This window comes from Oryx dammah, unplaced genomic scaffold (genome assembly GCF_014754425.2).
Source record: "Oryx dammah isolate SB20612 unplaced genomic scaffold, SCBI_Odam_1.1 HiC_scaffold_3, whole genome shotgun sequence".
NCBI lineage: Eukaryota > Metazoa > Chordata > Mammalia > Artiodactyla > Bovidae > Oryx > Oryx dammah.
Genome location: NW_024070187.1, coordinates 115,394,357 through 115,414,327, shown reverse-complemented (window position 1 = coordinate 115,414,327; position 19,971 = coordinate 115,394,357). Strand labels below are relative to the sequence as shown.

The 19,971-nt window shown below is 54.8% G+C and overlaps 2 protein-coding genes across 3 annotated transcripts; both read right to left on the bottom strand.

The window, feature by feature from the left end:
• Positions 1–435: 435 nt before the first annotated feature.
• On the bottom strand, positions 436–13,608 carry LOC120861838 (stem-loop binding protein). Its single transcript, XM_040237704.1, has 8 exons — positions 13,490–13,608; positions 13,279–13,395; positions 8,861–8,965; positions 6,173–6,232; positions 5,736–5,873; positions 5,070–5,219; positions 3,498–3,579; positions 436–1,353 (listed from the first exon to the last, which is right to left on the bottom strand). Exons 1-8 carry the CDS (start codon positions 13,546–13,548, stop codon positions 1,234–1,236), a joined length of 831 nt encoding a protein of 276 aa, XP_040093638.1. The 5' UTR covers positions 13,549–13,608; the 3' UTR covers positions 436–1,233.
• On the bottom strand, positions 4,452–19,945 carry TMEM129 (transmembrane protein 129, E3 ubiquitin ligase). 2 transcript variants are annotated; one of them, XR_005720624.1, is made up of 5 exons: positions 19,503–19,945; positions 17,669–18,143; positions 17,022–17,181; positions 16,493–16,888; positions 4,452–4,464 (listed from the first exon to the last, which is right to left on the bottom strand). XR_005720624.1 is itself a non-coding variant. In XM_040237702.1 (4 exons), exons 1-4 carry the CDS (start codon positions 19,705–19,707, stop codon positions 16,640–16,642), a joined length of 1,089 nt encoding a protein of 362 aa, XP_040093636.1. In that variant the 5' UTR covers positions 19,708–19,945; the 3' UTR covers positions 15,294–16,639. The 2 variants fall into 2 exon arrangements, 1 of the variants encoding a protein (XP_040093636.1); XM_040237702.1 differs by lacking the exon at positions 4,452–4,464 and having other exon boundaries at positions 15,294–16,888.
• Between the last annotated feature and the right edge of the window lie 26 nt (positions 19,946–19,971).

Sequence of the window (19,971 nt, the reverse complement as noted above, 5' to 3'; positions counted from 1 at the left end):
GAACACAGTGGCGAGAGCCCACCCCTTGCTTAAAGGGAGCTGTCACTTCCAAGGAGGTGGGCAGAGCTGCGGGCAGAGCTGCAGGCTGCAGAGCTGCACCGTGGGCGGGCAGCCCCTCAGGCTGCAGGGCGGACTGTATAGCCCTGGTCCCCAGACCCGGAAAGGCCCTGGCCTCCCGGTGCCCGCAGGGTACACACTCCCTTCAGGAGCAGACTGGGGCCGACAGGCAGGCACAGGACCTGGCTGGCTCCAGACCCAAGGTCTGGACCCCGCTTCAGCGTGACCAGGACCCCAGGGCAGAGGTGCAACCCGACTAAAAGGAGGTCATTCACCATCTCCTTGTCCACCCTCCCCGTGCATGCGCCCAGGACCGGCGCTGACGTGGCTCCTCCCAGCACAGCCAGCACCCAGCAGCCAGTCTGTCTGGAGACACAGTTTAAGTCAGTTAAAGAAGGTTTTTATTTTTGCAATGTCATTCCATACAAAAGCAATAGAAACAGAACAGTCTTAGGAAGTTTACAACTGAATATACGAACAGAAAATCTGTACACATTATCCTTTACAGCCATTTTACAAAGTGAATTAACTGATTATAAAAAAAAATTCTAATCCCTCTGGTGCCTTAACTTTTGGAGTATTATAGGTAGAAGGCCCACTTAGTGCTATTTACAAGTACCAAGTTAAGACTGTATAACTTACATAAAATCCATTAACTTATCAGCTCAGTTTAGTATCTTTGACTATTCAGTGCTCTGTATGAGGAGAAATCCCATCTTGACATACTGATAAACAGCCAGAAAACTAACGCTTTCCATAGAGATGGTAAAGGAGCCGATTATGAGAACACTCATTCAGATACCAGTAAAGAAAGTCGATGCCAGACTGGTCCCAAGAACACAGTTAAACCAAAACCAGCCAGCTGACGAGTAGCAGTTTCACACCTGCAATGTTCAGCAGGTAATGTTAAATCACCTGTGGAGGAGCAGGTTAACGTCAAGGGTGCTGGAGATGAGGCGATTAATGTTGGTGCAAGACTGCTTCAAGTTAAATTTTCCTCGAATTTAGTTCCATTTACAATTTAAAACATGCAAAGTACACTCCCTATACATAAAATCAACATTTCTTAAGAAAACGGGGCGAGAACACTTCCCCATGAGACAGCAAGCTATTAACAGGAACCTCCAGTTACACACGAGGATGCATGCTGGGCAGTCAGCCTCCAGGTGGCGCCGGTTAGCTCATGGCCGAGAAGTCTCTCAGGGGCTCCGTTAAACAGGCCTCCAAGTCAAACTCGTCCTCCGCCTGGTGGTCCACGTGCCTGACTTTGGTGGGAGTGCCGCCGCAGAACATGTCCTGGAAGACAGAAGCACAGTCTCAGCGGCCCCTGGGGCACCCGACTTGCTGCTGGAGGGCGCTGAGCAGGGCTGCTCAACCTCTGGGGGACTCAGACTCCCCAGGAATGCAGGGAACTCCCGGGAGAGAATCCAGAAGTTGGTTAATTAACAATTGCAGATAATGTCCAACTTTAGCTGACCTCTCAAAGTCCAGCCCCCAACCCTGCCCCATGAGAAACTGAGCGACCCTTTAAGGCCTCTGAGCTTCAGCTGCTCAAGGTGACGGGAGCCGATGTGGATGAGCCACGATGCCGTGGCTCAGAACCACCGCCAAGCGCCTGAAACCAGGCAGGGCATTCCCCTCAGCTCTGGCCCTGGGGTGACGCAACCTCACTTCACCCCAAAACAGGAGCCAAGGTGTTCAACCTGAATCTAATCTAAGGGGCCAACACGACAGCCCGCCCACCGAGGAGCCTGAACCCCTCTAGGAAGTCATCTTGTGGGGGAAGGCAGGAAGACTACTCTAAACCACAGGGAACTAGAGAGACGAGGCTATTAAACGCGTAACCTTGATTAAACTCCAGATCAAGAGAGAAAAGGACCTGTGAAGAGTATCCCTGGGACAAACGGGCAGCCAGAACGGCCTGTTCGAGCGGCAGTGGCCTTCTGTGCACCGCGGTGACACTGCGGCGTCTGTGCTCAGCTGAACAGCTCTCCCCCTGGCACGCGCTCCTGCGGGAGACCTGCCGGCTCACCTGCTCCCACCCAAACTGCTCTCTGGCCTCCCACATCCCCCACCTCCGCTTTGCCTCCCCCTGGAGGCCCCGGGACTCCTGCCTCTATCTGCACAGCCGCTCCTCCCAACTTGTCTGATCACAAGCGCACGATCAGAATCCTGATCAGAATCCGTTTGCTGAGCCGGGACGAAGGTCGCTCTTAATCCAGATCAAGGACACCGCTTGCCGAGATCATCTGGCTCGGGTTTCTCTGCAGTCCTGCCTGCATCTGAACACCCACTAACCTGAGGTCCTCCTGTGGCTAAGTATCCTGTTTTCATTTGACAAGTTTCCAGGTTACTAATCCTCAAAAAGCACTTGCGGTAGCTGTATTCTTTACCAGTTATCTTTGTCTCCTTCTACACTGGCGTTTGAGTCACTTCTAACACCTCGCACAGTCACAGAAAGGACGTGGGGTGCAGGTGGCCCCCGTGACTGGAGGGACAGGTACCTGTTTACCAGGGTGACAGGCGGCAGGCAGGCAGGCAGCTGTGCACTTCGCTTTTACCTGCTCCTCAGCTGTCCACAGTATAAGCTGGTCTTATATAAAGTCTGAATTTCCCAAGAAAACATTTACTACTTCTAGTTTTTAACCTGTTTTTCCATTCAGTGGGCAGGATATTTATACATGCAAGTACTGGAGCAGGCTCCATAATAACAAGTGAGATCTCAGTCGCTTCAGTCACGTCTGACTTTTTGAGACCCCATACACTGCAGCCCATCAGGCTCCTCTGTCCGTGGGATTTCCCAGGCAAGAGCACTAGAGTGGGTTGCCATCTCCTCCTCCAGGGGATCTTCCCAACCCAGGGATGGCACCTGCACTGCAGGCAGACTCTACCGCTGAGCCTCTGGGGAAGCCCTGTGATCACAAAGGCACGCTTTGCTGCGAAGTGCCGTGTCTGTGTGGCTTGTACACATGCAGAGAAGAACCCGCACTCAATCAGTAACCACAGAATTAAGAGACGAAGGATTCTGCACACTGCTTTTCATCTTTCAAGGTTTTTTTTTTCTACCCCAAAACATGTACTTTTTAAAACCTGGCAAATGTGGGGAAACCCCTAGGCCCAATGCATCTCTCCACTTCTGACAACTAGCCGGTGATCCTGCACCAGCAACTCACCAGCACAAACTATACGGCCTAACTGACATGACAGAACCAGAAAAGACCTTCTACTTCTAAATGAAAACGATGGTATTGATCAGTCAGACTGAACTCACAGTCTAAAATAAGGGTCCATCAAATCTGAAATTTCAGTAAAGTCAGAGAGTGGTGCTTCCGAGCATCAGAACTGAATGTCAGCCTCAGCTTCAGTCTATCAAGGGGCGCATGTCAGGAACAATTAACCCGCAGCACTTGTGGGAGATTCCCCCAGGGAAAGGCACTTACGAAGTTGTCCTGAGAGCTCGTCTGGGACTCAGAGCTGCTTTCTGCGGCCTCAGTCTCCATCTCCCCAAGGTCCACAGGATGTCTGTGCAGTGAACACATGCGTCAGCCACCACGTGAGGGAACCAGGAGGCACGTGATGCAGACGAGCACACCAGGCCGGTTCCGGGAGACCCTGCCAGTGCCACGCCGCCTGCCACGCGCGCTCCCAGCACCTCCTCCGCCCTGAGGGGACGCCCCCCCCACCGAATCCTCCCCGAGGAAGGCTGGCAGCGGCCACCACGGGCGCAATGCCCACCATGCTCAGAGCACACAATAAGCTGCCCACTCCTGTGCGTGGCCAACTGTCTGTACACGCCCACAAGCATCCCTCTAAGCAGAAGTGGTGACAGTAAAGCCCAGTTTGGGGGGACACACGCTGACAAACCAAACTACACGCCGCCACTCATGTTTCCAATTTCCTGCTCACAGAGAGAATGGGACAACAGTGGCAACTGGAAAGAAAGCAGGCATGCCTGTGAAGTGAGGCCAACTTCATAGAGGCGTGCATCAGACCTCGCCTCAAACCTGACAGTCTCTAATAAATGTCCCCAGCTCAGAGCAGAAACTCAGACACTCGGACGACTGACTGGGTCTATGAGGGAGGGAGAGGTTCAGACAAGGGAGCTGAGGAGAAAACCGCAGGCCAGCTTCTGTCTCCCCGCCCAGCCGGCATCCACACCACATGGCAGAAGCTCAACCCGAGGCCTTCTCCACTGGATAGTTTAAAAAGAAAAACCTTCCGTAGGCAAAAAAAAAAAAAAAAAGGGAAAGCCTCTCACGTTTACACTGCTGTTCAGCCACTAAGTCAGATCTGACCCTTCTGCAACCCTGTGGACTGAACACTGGGATCCTCCGTCCATGGGGTTCTCCAGGCAAGAATACTGGAGTTTTTCCTCCTCCAGGGATCTTCCCGATCCAGGGACTGAACCTGTGTCTCCTGCACCAGCAGGCAGACTCTCTACCTCTGAGCCAACTGGGAAGCCCCAGCTTTTACTGAGTGTAGTTGCTTTACGAGCTTGTGTTAGTCTCTACCGTATAGCAAAGTGAATTAACTATTCAGTATGGCTACTTGTTACTGTTTAGTCCCTAAGTCACGTGTGACTCTTTGTGACCCCGTGGACTGTAGCCCGCCAGGCTCCTCCGTCCATGGGATTTCCCAGGCAATACTGGAATGGGCTGCCACTTCCTTCTCCAGGGGGTCTTCCCAACCCAGGGACCAATCTGCGAGTCTCTTGCAGATTCTGTGCCCCTGAGCTGCCTAACTCAACATAAACTACTCAAGCTTTTCAAAACGTTTTATCTTAAAAAACAACGAAAACCCCATGTACCTCTACCAAGATCAGTCTGGTGTAGCTACAAACAGTAGGTCCAACCCAGGAAGCACATCCCTCCCTCTAGAACCTCCTGGAGCCCACACCGCCAGCTTCAGACACGAGCAGAGGCAGGACAGACAGGATACAGGGCGACCTGCCACACAGCAAGAGCCGCTGCCGTCACGACAGACAGGGAGGACAGGACTCCAGAGAGACGCACATTTCTTGCAGATCACATCCTTCTTCAGCTGGGGGATCCCAAAAATGCAGAGCCACCTTCCAGAGTCTGATCTGCTGGTCCCACGACCGCCGACTGTACTTCTTGAATTTGTTGGGGGTTTTGGGATGAACGCCGGGCTGTCGAAGGTGCCTACAGCGAGAGAGGGGTGATCCTGGTGCACAGCTAGACCCACGTGTGCACAGGAGCTGAACAGCGCTACCTCGCTGATTGCTCTTCCCTTGCAATCCACGCTCCAGCAAAGGACACCTGCATTCAGCCCAGCAGCTCCCGTGCCCTGTAAAGCTCCCGCTGCATCCTTGAGTGGGAAACAGGAAGCATGCTGCTGACGCAGACTGGGTAAGGCTAGTGTCTTCTCTAGTAAAAGCTTTACGATCTGCAACCTGAACTGAACTTTCCCCGTCATGTACGGTAACAGTCTCACATTTACAAGACAGCTATTCCTGACAAACATCACCTAACATTCTAAATTACGAAAATGTTACTTGTCTTCGTGTCCTTGGCTTCGCAGTCACCAACATATTCCTCTTTATGTAAGTGCCTGAAGATCATTAATAATACAGCTCTTAACAGGTGAACTACACCCAGAATCAGATTCACCACCTACGCCCATGACCTGGCCAGCCCACGCTGGCGGCACAGGCTTACCTGGGGACTTCTTTAATGTAGCGGTCATAGGCGATGGTGTTCTTCCCATAGTTGATCTGCTTCTGTCTCCGCATCAGGACACTTTCATCCGTCTCCAAGTCGGCTGGCAACGCGGACACAGACTCCTTCGAATCGGAACTAAACAAAATGAAATTAACACAGCGAACCTCACAAACAAGATCATTACATAAGAAAATGTGTCAACACAATGACAGAGCACGTGCCCGCTGGGTTTCCAAACTGTATTAACTCCAGAACAGTCTAGAATCTGAAGATACAGAGATTTAGTACAGGACACGTATTTCAAATCAGTGAAGAACAGACAAAATAGAAAATACTATTGAGAGTCAGCATTTCACCTTCACATGTTCACCGTATTTTTCATGAGTAAGTCACAGGGTTATTAATTAGAAAAGAAATGATTACACAGCATTTACCTTCCTGATGATGACTTTCTCTCTCTTCCAAAATCATTGATGAGGAGTTTCCTTTTATATCTGAGAGCAAAGTAAATAAATGTTGCTGTTTTTACAAAGGTACAGAAATCAACACAATGCTTCTAGAGCTACAAAGCCTCTCTGAGGGTGTGGTCTGGTAAGTGGATTACGCAACAGTCACAGTAAGGTGGCTTCTTTCATTTTCAACCTCCTTAAATCACCATTCTCTGGTGAGAAGATAAGCCTACTTGCCAAGACCATACAGGCTACTTAAAGCAACCAGTTCTGAAAGAAAACTACTGCTGCCAGTTAAGTAGTGAGACCATGGAAATTCACATCTCTCTAATCCTGAAACCTTCAGGAAAAACTAATGTGAGCTGAAATGAAGTCTTTACTTCTAATACCACAATCACTCATTAACGAGACACATGCCTGTTGGGCACCACTCACCTTGGGAAAACTGCACACCATCCCACTCCCAACCTCCTTCCTTGCGGATGCACCGGGAATTTGCTTTCTAGCACAGCATCAACCAACACCGAACTTTGCAAAGGTATGTCACCAACCATAAAACACAAAACAATCTAACCTGGAAACTGCCGCTAGGTTCACGACAGGGTCCAAGAGACCACATATAGCGGTGCCTCATCACCAACCAAAAAAACACAGAACAATCGGACCTGGAATCTGCCTCCAGCTAGAGGTTCACAATAGGGTCCAAGAGAGGCCACACACGGTGGTGCCTCACCCTGCCCCAGTCTGCGGGGGGCCCAGTGAAGTCTGGACGCCAGGAGACCGTGTGTCTGGAGCCATCGCATGAGAACCGAAACACTAGTCCCTGAGATCATTTTCTGTAGGGTCTCATTCTTTCTGGAATCCTTTCAGGTATGACTAAGGGATTCCCTGGTGGCTCAGAGGGTAGAGTCTGCCTGCAATGCGAGAGACCGGAGTCCGATCCCTGGGTGGGGAAGATCCTCTTGAGAAAATGGCAACCCACTCCAGTATTCTTGCCTGGAAAATCCCACAGACAGAGGAGCCTGGTGGGCTACAGCCCATAGGGTCGCAAAGAGTCGGACGTGACTGAGCGACTTCACTTTCACTTTCAGGTGTAACTAAAGCCCATCTTCCAATTTTCAGGCTGTCGGTGTGTTGTACGAGCCAGCTGCCTTGACACACAGTGAGCTCACCGCTCACCCCTCACCTCCTGGTGGGAAGGAAGGCAGACCACCACCATCAAAAGCTCCATCACCTGGTCTGCTCAGAGGCAGCGGCTTTCCATCAGAAAGGGTGTGATCCAGAGAGGAACAAAGAGGAGTTCAACAACAGGGGGGTCAAGACAGACAGGGTCTCCCTGCATCAAACAGGTGCTGGAGACGGTCCCCAGCAAGGGGCGACAGTGGGGTACCAAGACACACAGCCCTGCGGCCCCACAGTGCAGCGGTTAGGACTACACGCCCAATGCAGGAAGCAGGGGTTCAATCCCTGGTCAGGGAACCAAGATTCTGCCTGCCAAGCGCCGTTGAAAGAAACAAAGAAAAGTACACACACACACGATCCGAGTCGTTACAAACCTGTGAGCAGACCCAGAAACCGCACAGGCCCAGCCCAACCGCCTAACTTCTCACAGCTGAGAAAAATCAGCATCCATGTAAATACAACTCATTCAAAATACTGCTGCTACTAAGTCACTTCAGTCGTGTCCAACTCTGTGCAACCCCACAGACGTCAGGCCACCAGGCTACGGCATCGCTGGGATTCTCCAGGCAGGAACGCTGGAACTCCAGGCCTGTCAACTCCCGGTTCACTCTTCTACCCAGGCAGGTATCTGCCCACATACGTTTTTATGTCTGAAAGAAATTAAGTGGCCCCTTAAGTGGCCATAGCCAAACCCAAGTGTGCCCGTGTCCTTTCCAATGGAGGCAGCTCTGAACACCACTGACCACCGCAGTGGAGGGGAAGCGTCTGGCTCCACTTCCCTGCTCACGGTGAGGACAGACCTTCGCCTCCGAATTAGGAACCAACAGACTCCTGGCTCAACATACTTCAGTTAATCTCAAGCCACAGCATTTTAACTCAAGGCTCATTCAGTGGATTGGATGGCATCCATCAAATGGAAGAAAGGCCCCGAAACACCAGGGAGAGTGTCGTCCTGGGGTAGGCGGGGTGAAGAGTGCCATCATCTTCTGAACTGTAAGGAGCTGAGGAAGAGGAAGTAGCTTGAAACTGAACTTGAACACACACAACTTTGGGCAGGCCTGCAAAGGGTTCACAGATCCCAAGTCAGGGACTTCCCTGCACTCTGGCATTTCTGAGCTGTTACCCGAGGCAGGTGTCAGTCAAGAGCGCACTCCCCAGTGGAGTGGGAGCAGGCAGGATGGCAGGCCAGAGCACGTGGCCATGGCCGTCTGCAGCCCAGGCGGCCACTGTCCACCCGCAGCCACCCCAGGACAGCCCCAAGACGCTGGTCCGCAAACGTCAGTGGGCAGGCTCAACTGAAGGGCTTAAGAGAGGGCTGGACCCCACCCAGGTTCCCATCCAGCAGGCCTGAAAACCCCCATTTCCCACAAGTTCCCAGGAGCTGTGATGTGGCTGGTTGGGGGCCCACCACTACTTTAGGATATGCCTCAAATTTTCATATACACTTTAAAACACCACAGAGAACCCTTCGAAGTGGTCTATGATACACACCTTGCGATTTCTTTGTTAACCCTGGTCCTCATTTCATCTTCTTCCACCGCACTTGCCCAGTCTGAACATCGAGAACGGGGCTTAGGGCCTTCAGGAGTGGTGAAGCTGCAAAACAATGAAAAGGCACATTTGAACCATGACACAACTTTCAGTTTCCTTTCAAATCATACATCAGGAAATTTTCTGAGGTTGTTTGGAGAGTGCCAAGAAAATGGGCTCCGGAGTAATCAGCTAGTTCACCGAGTTCCAGCAATTCGCTCCAAGCCTCTCTGGGCTCTGGTAAACCACCATGCACTTCCTATGTGCCAGTATCGGCTAGATCGTGAGGACACAGTCCATGGGGGGGAAAGGCAGACCAAGTCAACAGCACCAAGAAGTGCACTTATCTAACACAACTTCTTCTGTAAAGAGAGTTTTGTTTTCTCAAAAGGATTTTAAAGAAAGATTGCAGTTACTACATTCTCAGTGCTAAGCAGAGTGACCAACACCTAGGAAATGTGGCTACTATTTATTTCCAGATGCATGCAATTAACGGTTCAGAATATATTGCATCATAATTAAAACGTGGGGAATAAAAATTTCCTCCAGAGCTCTTACCACATCAGTGCTTGGTCGGATAAAGGCACCCCTAGAGTTGGATACATTTAATCTAGGAGCTCAGTTCTATCTAGAACTCAAGGAAATCTTTAGTCAAGTTCAGGCAATTTGAAAGCATGGGGCTTAATGCCAAGAATTCTGGCAGCTAGAATTGTTAGTATGTCTGTTACTTATAGATAAGATGTAAACTCACATTTTTATCTTTCGTCCTCAACTTTCTATTGGCCACTACTGGTACATCAAAAAGAGAAACTAACCTCAACTGCAACAATAAACAATTTTATATATTCTAGCTGAAAACTCAATGGCATGCTTTGAAAATGCAACAGCAATAACCAAAGAATAACCCCCTTAAGTAATTATCATTTCTTCCCTTAGTTACACAACCAGAAAAACCCAAATCCTAAAAACAAATTTCCACAGTATAAATACGGTTGGCAGGGTCTGAAATCAAATTAATGAACAAGTTAAAATGACTCAAGCTTGTATCACAGACATAAGAGGAAAATCAAATGGAGGTGTGCCCAGGGTTAGGCCTCAACACTCTGCAGAGTTTGTCAAGAGGCCCAGGTCTGCATTTCCCAGCCACAACAGGTGCCTCAACCTTTAAAAGGCACTGAAAAGATTCTTTGAGAGTCCCTTGGACAGCAGAGAGATCAAACCATCAATCCTAAAGGAAATCCACCCTGAACATTCATTGGAAAGACTGATGCAGGAGCTCTAACAATGTGGCCACCTGATGTGAAGAGCCAACTCACTGGAAAAGACTCTGATGCTGGGAAAGAGTGAGGGCAAGAGAAGGGGGGACAAAGGATGAGACGGTTAGCTGACATCACTGACTCAATGGACATGAGTTTGAGCAAACTCAGGGGGCTAATGAAGGACAGGGAAACCTGGCAGCTGTAGTCCGTGGGGACGGAAAGTCAGACACAACTTGGCAACTGAGCCACGCCCTTTTACTCCATCTCACATTTTGGTAGCTCAACAGAAACTACCTTTTGTGGAACTGAAACTCATGTTTTAGATTAGGCAAATTACACTCACCACCTCACCCTAGCTTGGGATCAGAGTACTTGTGGGGCAAGTGCTCAAATGGAAGATAAACCTTTATTTACAGACTGAGCTAACGTCCCTCCAAAGGGGTCAGTTCTTGCACTCGTGGGGATGTGGATGGCTCCACTCTCCAAGAAGCTGCATGCATTCCCCACCGCCACCACAGGGGACTGTGGGGATAAAAGCACACAGAACGAATGGCGGGGGCAGTGCCCCAGGGCAGGAACACTACTGGCACAGGAGCCAGCAGGCCGGAGTGGCTGTGAGCCAGGCGGAATCCCAGGGTACAAAGGAACTTTAGAGCAATTAAGCAGTTAAGGACTTAACATTTTGTCTTCAGTTAAAAGGGAGATCACTGCAGGGGTCAGAGCTTGATCTCAAAGATAGCTTTGTGATAATGCCAAAGAATGTTCAAAGTACTGTACAAGTGTGCTCACTTCACATGCTGGCAAGGTAATGCTCAAATCCTTCAAGCTAAGCCTCAAAAGTATGTGAATCGAGAACTTTCAGACGTCTAAGCTAGATTTAGAAAAGGCAGAGGAACCAAAGATCAAATTGTCAACACTGACGGGCTCACGGAGAAAGCAATGGAATTCCAGAAAAACATCTACTTCTGCTTCATTGACTACCTGAAAGACTTTGTGTGGAAAATTCTCGAGATGGGAATACCAGACCACCTGACCTGCCTCCTGAGAAACCTGTATGCAGGTCAAGAAGCAACAGTTAGAACCGGATATGGAACAACGGACTGGGAAAGGAGTACAATCAAGCTGTGTATCATCACTCTGCTTATTTAACTTATATGCACAGTACATCATGCGAAATGCCGGGCTGGATGAATCACAAACTGGAATCAACTGCCAGGAAAACATCAATAACCTCAGATATGCAGATGATACCACTTAAATGGCAAAAAGAGGAACTAAAGAGCCTCTTGATGAGGATGAAAGAGGGGTGAAAAAGCTGGCTTGAAACTCAACATTCAAACAACTAAGATCACGGCATCCGGTCCCAACACTTTACAGCAAATAGATGGGGAAACAATTTTCTTGGGTTCCAAAATCACTGAGGATGGTGACTGCAGCCGTGAAATTAATAGACACTTGCTCCTGGGAAGGAAAGCTACGACAAACCTAGACATTGTATTAAAACTCAGAGATATCACTTTGCCAACAAAGGTCCATATGGTCAAAGCTGTGGTTCTTCCAGTAACCATGCATGGATGTTAGAGTTGAACCATAAAGAAGGCTGAGTACCAAAGAACTGATGCTTTCAAACTGTGGTGCTGGAGAAGACTCTTGAGAGTCCTTTGGACAACAAGTAAATCAACCCTGACTATTCATTTCAAGGACTGAAGCTGAAGCTCCAACACTTTAGCCACCTGATGTGAAGAGCCAACTTACTGGAAAAGACTCCAACACTGGGAAAGATGGAAGGCAGGAGGAGAAAGGGGCAACAGAGGGTGAGATGGCTGGATGGCATCACCGACTCAGTGGACATGAGTTTGAGCAAACTCCAGAACACGGTGAAGGACGGGGAAGCCTGGAGTGCCGCAGTCCATGGGGTCACAAAGAGCTGAACTCCACTTAGCAAGTAAACAATAACCTATTCCTCACATCTAGCCCCAGGGCTGTTAGAGCCTCTCCTCCTCTCACACCTTTCCCCAGGATCCTTCCCACATCTCTCACATCTTTAAAAGTCACATGTGTGCTGATAACTCAATCTGTGCCTCCCAACCCAGACTGTTAGATGCTGCTTTCTCAGTATCTTTCCTTTACTCATCTGAAAACCTTAGAGCCTAATCACTGATTCCTTCCGCAGACCAGGTCTGGTCCACACCATCCTCTTCATCTTGGTAACAAGGTTTCATAAGAGACCAAGGTCTCCAGGTCTCAAAGCTGGAGTCGTCTTTGACTCCTCCCTGCACCAGCCCCTCAACCCATCAGCAAGTACCGAGAGTCCTGCCTTGGAAGCCTAACCGAAGCTACACGCTCCTTATACCATCTCCACTGCTCAGTCTTCACCGCCCCTTTCGCCTGACTTGGCAGCTGCCCCCACCCTTGTCCTCCTCCAGCCAGTCCTCACACTAGCTAAATGCATCCCCCCCTGAGGGCCCCAGTGTGTGGATCCTCAAGGGACCACCTCCCAGCTCATCCCGACCGAGGCCTTGCCAGACCACGGATGTGAAGAGCAGGCCGGCCTTCACCACCGGACACCCCCTGCGTGTACTCTTCAGCCACTCGTTTCCCTGAAATACCTCGTCTGCCTTGCTGACCCACCTGTGTCAGAGTATAAGCACAACAAAAAAGAAACCACGGTTGGCAGTGTCTTGACCTCCGCAGCACGCTGCCCCGCCTAGAAAACACTCAAGAAAACTGCACGCTGCCTGAGAATGGCCAAGGCTCCTCAGAGGGGAAGCGCCTCCGGAGCCTCAGGGTGGAGGGAGGGTCCTGGCGCCCACCTTCTGCAACTGCTGCAACACGGAACGGCCCCGACTCTTTCGCGGGGGAGCCCGACTCGCCCTGCTGGAACGCTCTCTGAAGTTTCTGGAGGCCCTCCAGGCCATCCCTGGCGCCTAGCAGGGCCCGCGGCCCGAGACTGAGCCCAGTTTTGTCGGCACCCGTCACTGAGACGCCTCCTCGGATCCTCAGGGGCCGGGACTCCCCCGGGGTGGGGACCCAGGGGCGCCCCGAGCGGCGACCCCCAGCCAGGCAGCCAGCGGCGGGGAGCCTCCGCCCCGGCCGCCCGAGCCGCCGCGAGGGCCCCACCTGTCGGGTCTCTGAGCGCTGCGCGGCCTGGCGAGGCCCTCGGCGTCTTCGGGCTTCCGGCGCCTCCCGTCGGCCGTGCGCTTGCGTCCGAGGCTCCAACGCGCGGGGGGCGGAGGGCTGGCGACGAGAGACCGCGTCAGAGCGAGCCGGCCCGGGCCGCCCCCCACCCCCGCCCCGCCCGGGGGCACCCCCTGCGGCGGCCCGACCTCACCTGGCGTCGTTGCCGCGGCGGCTCTCGTAGCCGGCGGGGCTGCGCGGCCTGTAGGCCATGGCGACGCGGCGAGCGGGCTCGGGGCTCCGGGGGCGCGGGCTCCTCTCCGCGCGGCGCCGACTGCCGCGCGCCCCGCCCCCAGCCGCCCTTATAGGCGCCGCCCGCCCCCAGGCTCCCGCGCGCGCCGCCGGCGAGACCATCGGGCCGGGGCCCGGGGGGGGGAGGGGGGAGGCCCGGAGGGCGGCGCGCGCCGCGCGGGGTGGGGGCCCAGGCCGGGGCGGCCGCCGCGAAACCGCCGCCCCGCGCACGGCCACGCGGGCGGCGAAGGGGCTCCGCCGGGGCGACTGGGGCGAGGCCCTCAGGAAAGGTCGTCCCCTCCGCCATGGAGGCGGCCGGGCCGCCGGGCCGCTCGATGCTGATTGGCCGCGCCTTCGCGGGCGGGGTGGGGGGGGGGTGGGTAGGAGGATTGGCGGGAGATTCGGGGGCCGGCGACACGGGCGCGCCCGGGGGGGGGGCCAGGCGCGCGGCTCCGATTGGCCTAGCCCAGGTTCGGGGCGCTCTCCGATTGGTCGGCCCGCCAGACTTTGTCCGCGCTGGCGGGAACCCGGAACCCGGAAGAGGAGGCGCCTCGGGCTGCAGGCTTCGCGCCCCGGAAACCCGCTGCCGGCGTCAGATGCCCAGACCCCTGAGCCTTATGTCACGTTTTTCACACACACACACCTGTGAGTCTACTACACGTTCTTCACACACACATACCCCTTCCTTCCCTTCCCTACACCCCCTCACTGGGCTGGGCCTTTGGCCAGTCTCCATGCATTAGGTGGTGATACTTGTGTGCAAATAAAGATAAGAGACTTGGGTTAGATCCCAGGGTTGGGAAGATCTCCTGGAGAAGGAAACGGCAACCCACTCCAGTATTCAGGCCTGGGAAATCCCACGGGCAGAGGAGACTGGCGGGCTACAGTCCACGTTTTAGGGAAAAGCCAATTCTGACTCCATGCTGGAACTGTTTTGACAATCATACATAAACCCCGCCTCAGAGAATCCTGCTTCTCTGCCAGACTCTAAAGTGCCTTTCGTTCAGAACCCTGTCCACCTGTAGAAGGCGGGAAGAAATTAACATATACCCTGCATAAGGCTTGCAATTCTAGGAGATATTTGCAAGATTAATGGCCTTTTTACTGTTCCTTCGCCTCCCCCATCTCTGACCTATGAAACAATCTGGCGTCCTGACCCCAATGACATGGCTGTTTTGAGACAGTCTGCCGCCTTCTCAGTCAGCCGGCTCTCAGAATAAAGTATTCCTTGCCTCAACACCTCGCCCAATTCACTGGCCTACTGTGCAGTGATCAGAGCGAGCTTGGACTCGGTAACACGTGAGGTCAGAGTCAGACATGACTTAGTGACTAAACTATCAGAGAAGGACTATAGTGAAAAAAAATCAAGTATCTCCAAGATATAGTAAATTTCAGTCCACTGGCTTTCAGTGGGTTGCATGTACTTTATAAACATGTTCAGGGTCCAGCAGCAGCATAAGGGAGTAGGGAGCTTGTGCTGCTGAGGAGCCCTCCCAGCCAAGCGGCTGTGCCAGCAGGCTCCACGTGGGACCCAGCAGCAAGCACATGGCTGGAGGCCTCACCCAGCAGGGCTCACCACCTTGGATCACCAGTGTCCTTCACGTGGGCCCCTGCATCCAGAGCACGTGTATGCTGACCCCCCACCCCCACCCTCCAGGACCCATCCACAAAGGTTCCCTGGAAGTGAGCTTTTTGAGACCCCAGCTAGAATATCAGGGGAAGATTCCTGAAGAGTCTGCCTCCCTTTATTCTGAAGAAAAGACGCACATTAAAGAGGCCATTTCTAAGATGGCCTCGCCCCAATTGTTTGAGTATCAGGAGAAACGAAATATTGACAACTTCATACTAACGTTTTATTCAACAGCATACTACTTTGCTACAATAGGTATATCTTTATAAAACTAAGTAACCCTCTCTTGTAGAAAAGACAACCCCAGGCCTGGCTCTCCCTTGCCAGAGTTTGAAATTCCAGGCTGAGGCCGGGCATGGCTCCTGGCTGCCCTTCTGATGGCTGTCCCCTGTGGGTGCCCCCGGAAGACCACGAATCTGGGCTTGCTCACTTCCAAATCTCTGGGCTCAGTGCAGCCTTGGTTGAGTTCATTCCATCTAACCTGCTTAGAAGGACCAAGTTTAGGAGGCTTAGGGCCCCTCCAACAGCCACATTCAAAGCTGTACCCAGGAGCCCAGCACTCTCCTCCCTGCCCTCCACCTCACCACCAAGAATTGGGAAGACGGCTGTCATTGCCTTGCTGCTAGGCACTCCCCTCTGAAGCGGGGGGGCCTGTGGGGAGCCTCATGCTGGGTCCCCACAATCTTGCTGTCTGGATACAAGATGTTGCCGCGCAACCAGGAGTCTGAGACAGCCCATTCCCTGGACTCGTGGGAGCACCAGAAGGCACGTGGTCACAGGCCCCTCAAAGGGGTGGGCAGCCCCACATGCACTCGGCTAAGGGAAAGGTGAAAACAGGCCCTGATGGAAAGCCCGAGGCATCCCTGGGTAGGGGGCAGATGGGGGCCACCCCACCCAGGAGGGCGCCCTCGGCTGGCCGCGGTCACCAGGAGGCCCTGGGCAATGCTCGTGCCCTCCACCGCCAGGCTCTGCACTGGGTCCTCAGAGCAGCCTCGTGAGGAGGGCGCCCATGCCGCAGGGCCAGCGGCCAGCCTGGCAGTGGAAGCGTGACAGACTGCAGTCGTAGACAAATCCAGGTCTGTCGTGTAACTGAGGAGCAGTTAAGACTTTTGTGCCCCATACATTTAAGGCAAGTGGCTAGGTTAGGGTCATCTGGGGCAGACCACGGGGTCGCCCAGAACACAGCTCAGGGGCCCCAGAATGCTCTGGAGATGGACCCGACACCACGTTCTGCGTGCCCAGCACTGACCCCTGGTCGGAAGAACAGAGAGTGAAGGAGGCAGAAGTGCTGAAGACTAGCAGGAAGGCTCTGCCGAAACCGCAGCCAGGCCTTTCCGCAGCCCCGGGGCACCAGTGAGTCGCCGCACCGAAGATCTGCCCACAGCAGCGCCCAGGAGGGGCCTGTCTTCCCCTGAAGGCGGCCGCAGGGTCCCCCCAGGGGGCTCAGCGCACGGCGCACACGTCCCGGATACAGAAGCGTGCGCGGCAGGTGGGGCAGGGCACGCGGCTGGCCAGCCAGGTGTCGGGGCGCTGCGGGTCCTGGCGGCTGGCGAACCACTTGCCCATGCAGGTGAGGCACCACATGGGTCGGCAGCGGCACTGCTGGCACTCGCCCGCGGCCGCCGCCTGGCAGTGCTTCACCAGCTTCACGCTGGCCCGAGTCTGCATGCAGCCGATGCAGGCCTCCAGGTCCTGCAGGCAGGCCAGGTGGTCAGAGGAAGCTCGGTCGGGCTGCCCTGGGGATGGGGGTCCTGCCCCCACCCCAGGAGAGGCGGTCCATGGCGGCCCAGCTGTGGGAACCCACCTCCCCTGCCCAGCCCCCTACCTGGCTGCTGGGGACCGAGTAGGCCGGGTTGACCTCCACCAGGGAGGCGAAGGTCTCCAGGAAGAGGTCGCCCAGGCTCTGGTGGATGACCACGTTGGCCACGCTGCGGATGGGCGCCCGGAGCTTCTCACACAGCTCGCCGTACTCCGTGGAGTTCAGCCTGTAGAGGTGGACGCTGCTGGGCGGGGCCCACTAGAGATGCCCGTGGGTCCAGAGCCCACTGGCCCAGTGCTGCCCACGGGCCTCTCCTTGGGACATGCAGAGGGGCCCAGAGGGTGAGAGAACTGCAGCTGCGGCAGAGGGCCTGGCCCTCGGCAGGTTCAGGCCCAAGACGGGTCCAGGAGGGGCGGGCAGGCCTGCCACAGCCTGAACTAGACCAGGAGCACCTCAGCCCCAGCCCAGGCTCAGGGCTGAGGGAGCCACCGAGCATCCGTCCTATCCAGTGGCCCCCAGACACCCCCCCGTGTGCTCCTGCCGAGACGCCGGGAAGACAGCTCAGAGCAGGCTGGGACGAAAGGGGAAACGCAGAGGACCTGAGGGAGGGGCACTCCGGAGGGACCAGCTCCCAGCCACCCCGGCCCCTGAGCAACACCAAGGGCAGACCAAGGGTGCACCACCCCAGCGGCCGCAGCTGCAGGCCCGCCTACCGGATGTCGAAGGCCTGCACGGCAGGGTTGGCGCTGGCCACGCGGATGGTGAGCAGCTGCACGGGCAGGTGCGAGTCTGGGGCGAGGTCGTGCTGCTGGGACTCCGTCAGGGTCAGGTGCGCGTCCTGCTGCCGGGCCACGTGCACGCGGTACGTGGTCACCTTCAACACCCACGTGTCCGTCACGATCACACGGGCACCCGGCACCCCCGTGGCAAACTTGTCAATCCGCCGGAACTCCGCGTTCACGGAGGAAGCCACGGCGCGCCAGCCCGACTGTGGGAGGGCATAGAGGGCCAGGGTGCGGGCCAGGGGGTGGCGGGCCCACCGGTCCCGGGCCCAGTGGTAGGTCAGGGTGCAGGCGACGGCGGGCAGCATCAGCGCTAGCAGGAGGAAGGCCCGCCAGGTCTCCGGGGTCTGGCTGGGGAAGTAGAGCTGCTTTTCCGAGGCTGCGAAGCACATGCCCACATAGTAGCCTAAAAGGGACGGGCAGGCTTCAGCAGAGGTTGGGACTGCCCGGCTGCCGGCCTTCCCAGTGCTGTCCCTGTCCCTTGATGGGACTGGGGGAGGCCTCTTCCTTTAATCCCCAGCCTTGGATCTGGCCCTCTGCCACAGTCAGCTCCCAGGGCAAGGCCATGGTACCCCAGGGCAGGTGGGCCTTGTCCAGCTCCATAGATGACTCAACTGAGTACTTCTCCAGTGAGCAGAAAACATTCTCATCTTACTACTTTAGCTTTGTAAAACCACATATGAGTAGAGGACATAAAATGAGAAAATCCTAGAAAAGCAAAAATAAGCACAAGGATCTGGTATCACCCAATGCAGAGCTGCCCACGGGCCGTCTTGGGACTGGATCTCAGCCTCTGGGTCCCACCTACTCTGAGGAAGCAGACCAGAGTATGGCCCATCCCAGAGCCGGGACGCCGTGGGCCAGACAGTAAACAAACAGTGTCAAGAGCAAGGCACACGGGAGCCAGCTCCAGGCCCCTGGTGGCCAGATGGGGGCCAATTTGCATGTCAAAGTTAATAATGTAGACAGTCAACTGCAGGAAGGGTTTGAAGTTGCAAAATTAGTAATAGATGCTATTGATCAAACTGATACATAAGTAACTCATGTGGCAATAAACAACACTTCTCTGAAGTTCCAAAAGGGCTTCTCTAGGACTTCCCAGGCCGTGCAGCGGTTAAGAATCGGCCTGCCAATGCGGAGGACATGGGTTTGATTTCTGGTCCCGGAAGATTCCACATGCTGCAGAGCAACTAAGCCCTGGTGCCACAACTACTGAAATCTGCGGGCTTTAAGGCTTGCAACAGAGTATCTCCCACGCAACTAGAGAAAGACCTCGGGCAACAATGAAGACCCAGCACATCCATGAATAAAATTATATTTTTTTAAAGGGTAGGGGTGAGGGTGGGGGCCTTCCCTAGTGTTCAGTGGCAAAGATCCTGCCTGCCAATGCAGGAGATGAGGGTTCGATCTCTGAGTCAGGAAGATCCACTGGAGGCGGAAATGACACTCGACTGCCGTCACCCTCTCTGCCTGCCTTTACTGCGCCCACCTTCCAAGGAGATTGGAACAGGCCACCCCTAGGGGCATCAGTTAACTCATACCTCGATTCGAGGGACCTGTCCCCCGAGAGCCAGCTCACCGCTTGCCCCAGTGAGCAGAGCACCCCCTTCCCCAGGGTTCTGAGCCCGCCTCTCCGCCAGGTACCTGCAAGGGGCAGCACTTCCCCGAGCACACGGGCGTTCCGCCCGCAGCCTCGGCTCTCCAGCACAGGACCCCGCCCCCCGTCCCTCCCGCTCCGGGTTCCGGAGGTCGGCCCCGGGCTCACCGAGGGGCAGCAGCGAGTGGCACAGCAGCGTGGCGGCCGTGCGGCGCAGGTGATAGGGCACGAAGGCGGCGTCCTCGCTGCCCAGCCAGCCCGACAGCAGGTTCTGCACCGTGAGCCCGGCCGAGTGGAACTCGGTGGGGGTGAACACGAAGCACACGGCGAACACCAGATAGGCCAGCGTGAAGGTGACCTCGGGGCTGTCCATCGCGCCGCCGTCGCCGCCGGGAAACCGGCCCGGCGAGGCCCGCCACCCAGCGTAGCGAACCGGCCACAGCGTCCGGGTCCGGTAGGCGCCCGGCGGCGCGGGGGCGCACTGGGAAACTGAGTCCGCGAGGCGCTCTGGGAAACGGAGTCCCTGCCCTCGGGGCACTCGCGGGGCGCTCTGGGAGATGGAGTCCCGCGGAGTATTTTGGGAAATGAAGTTCTCGAGCCCCTCGTTCGACCCCCCCCCCCCCCCCCCATTGCGAGC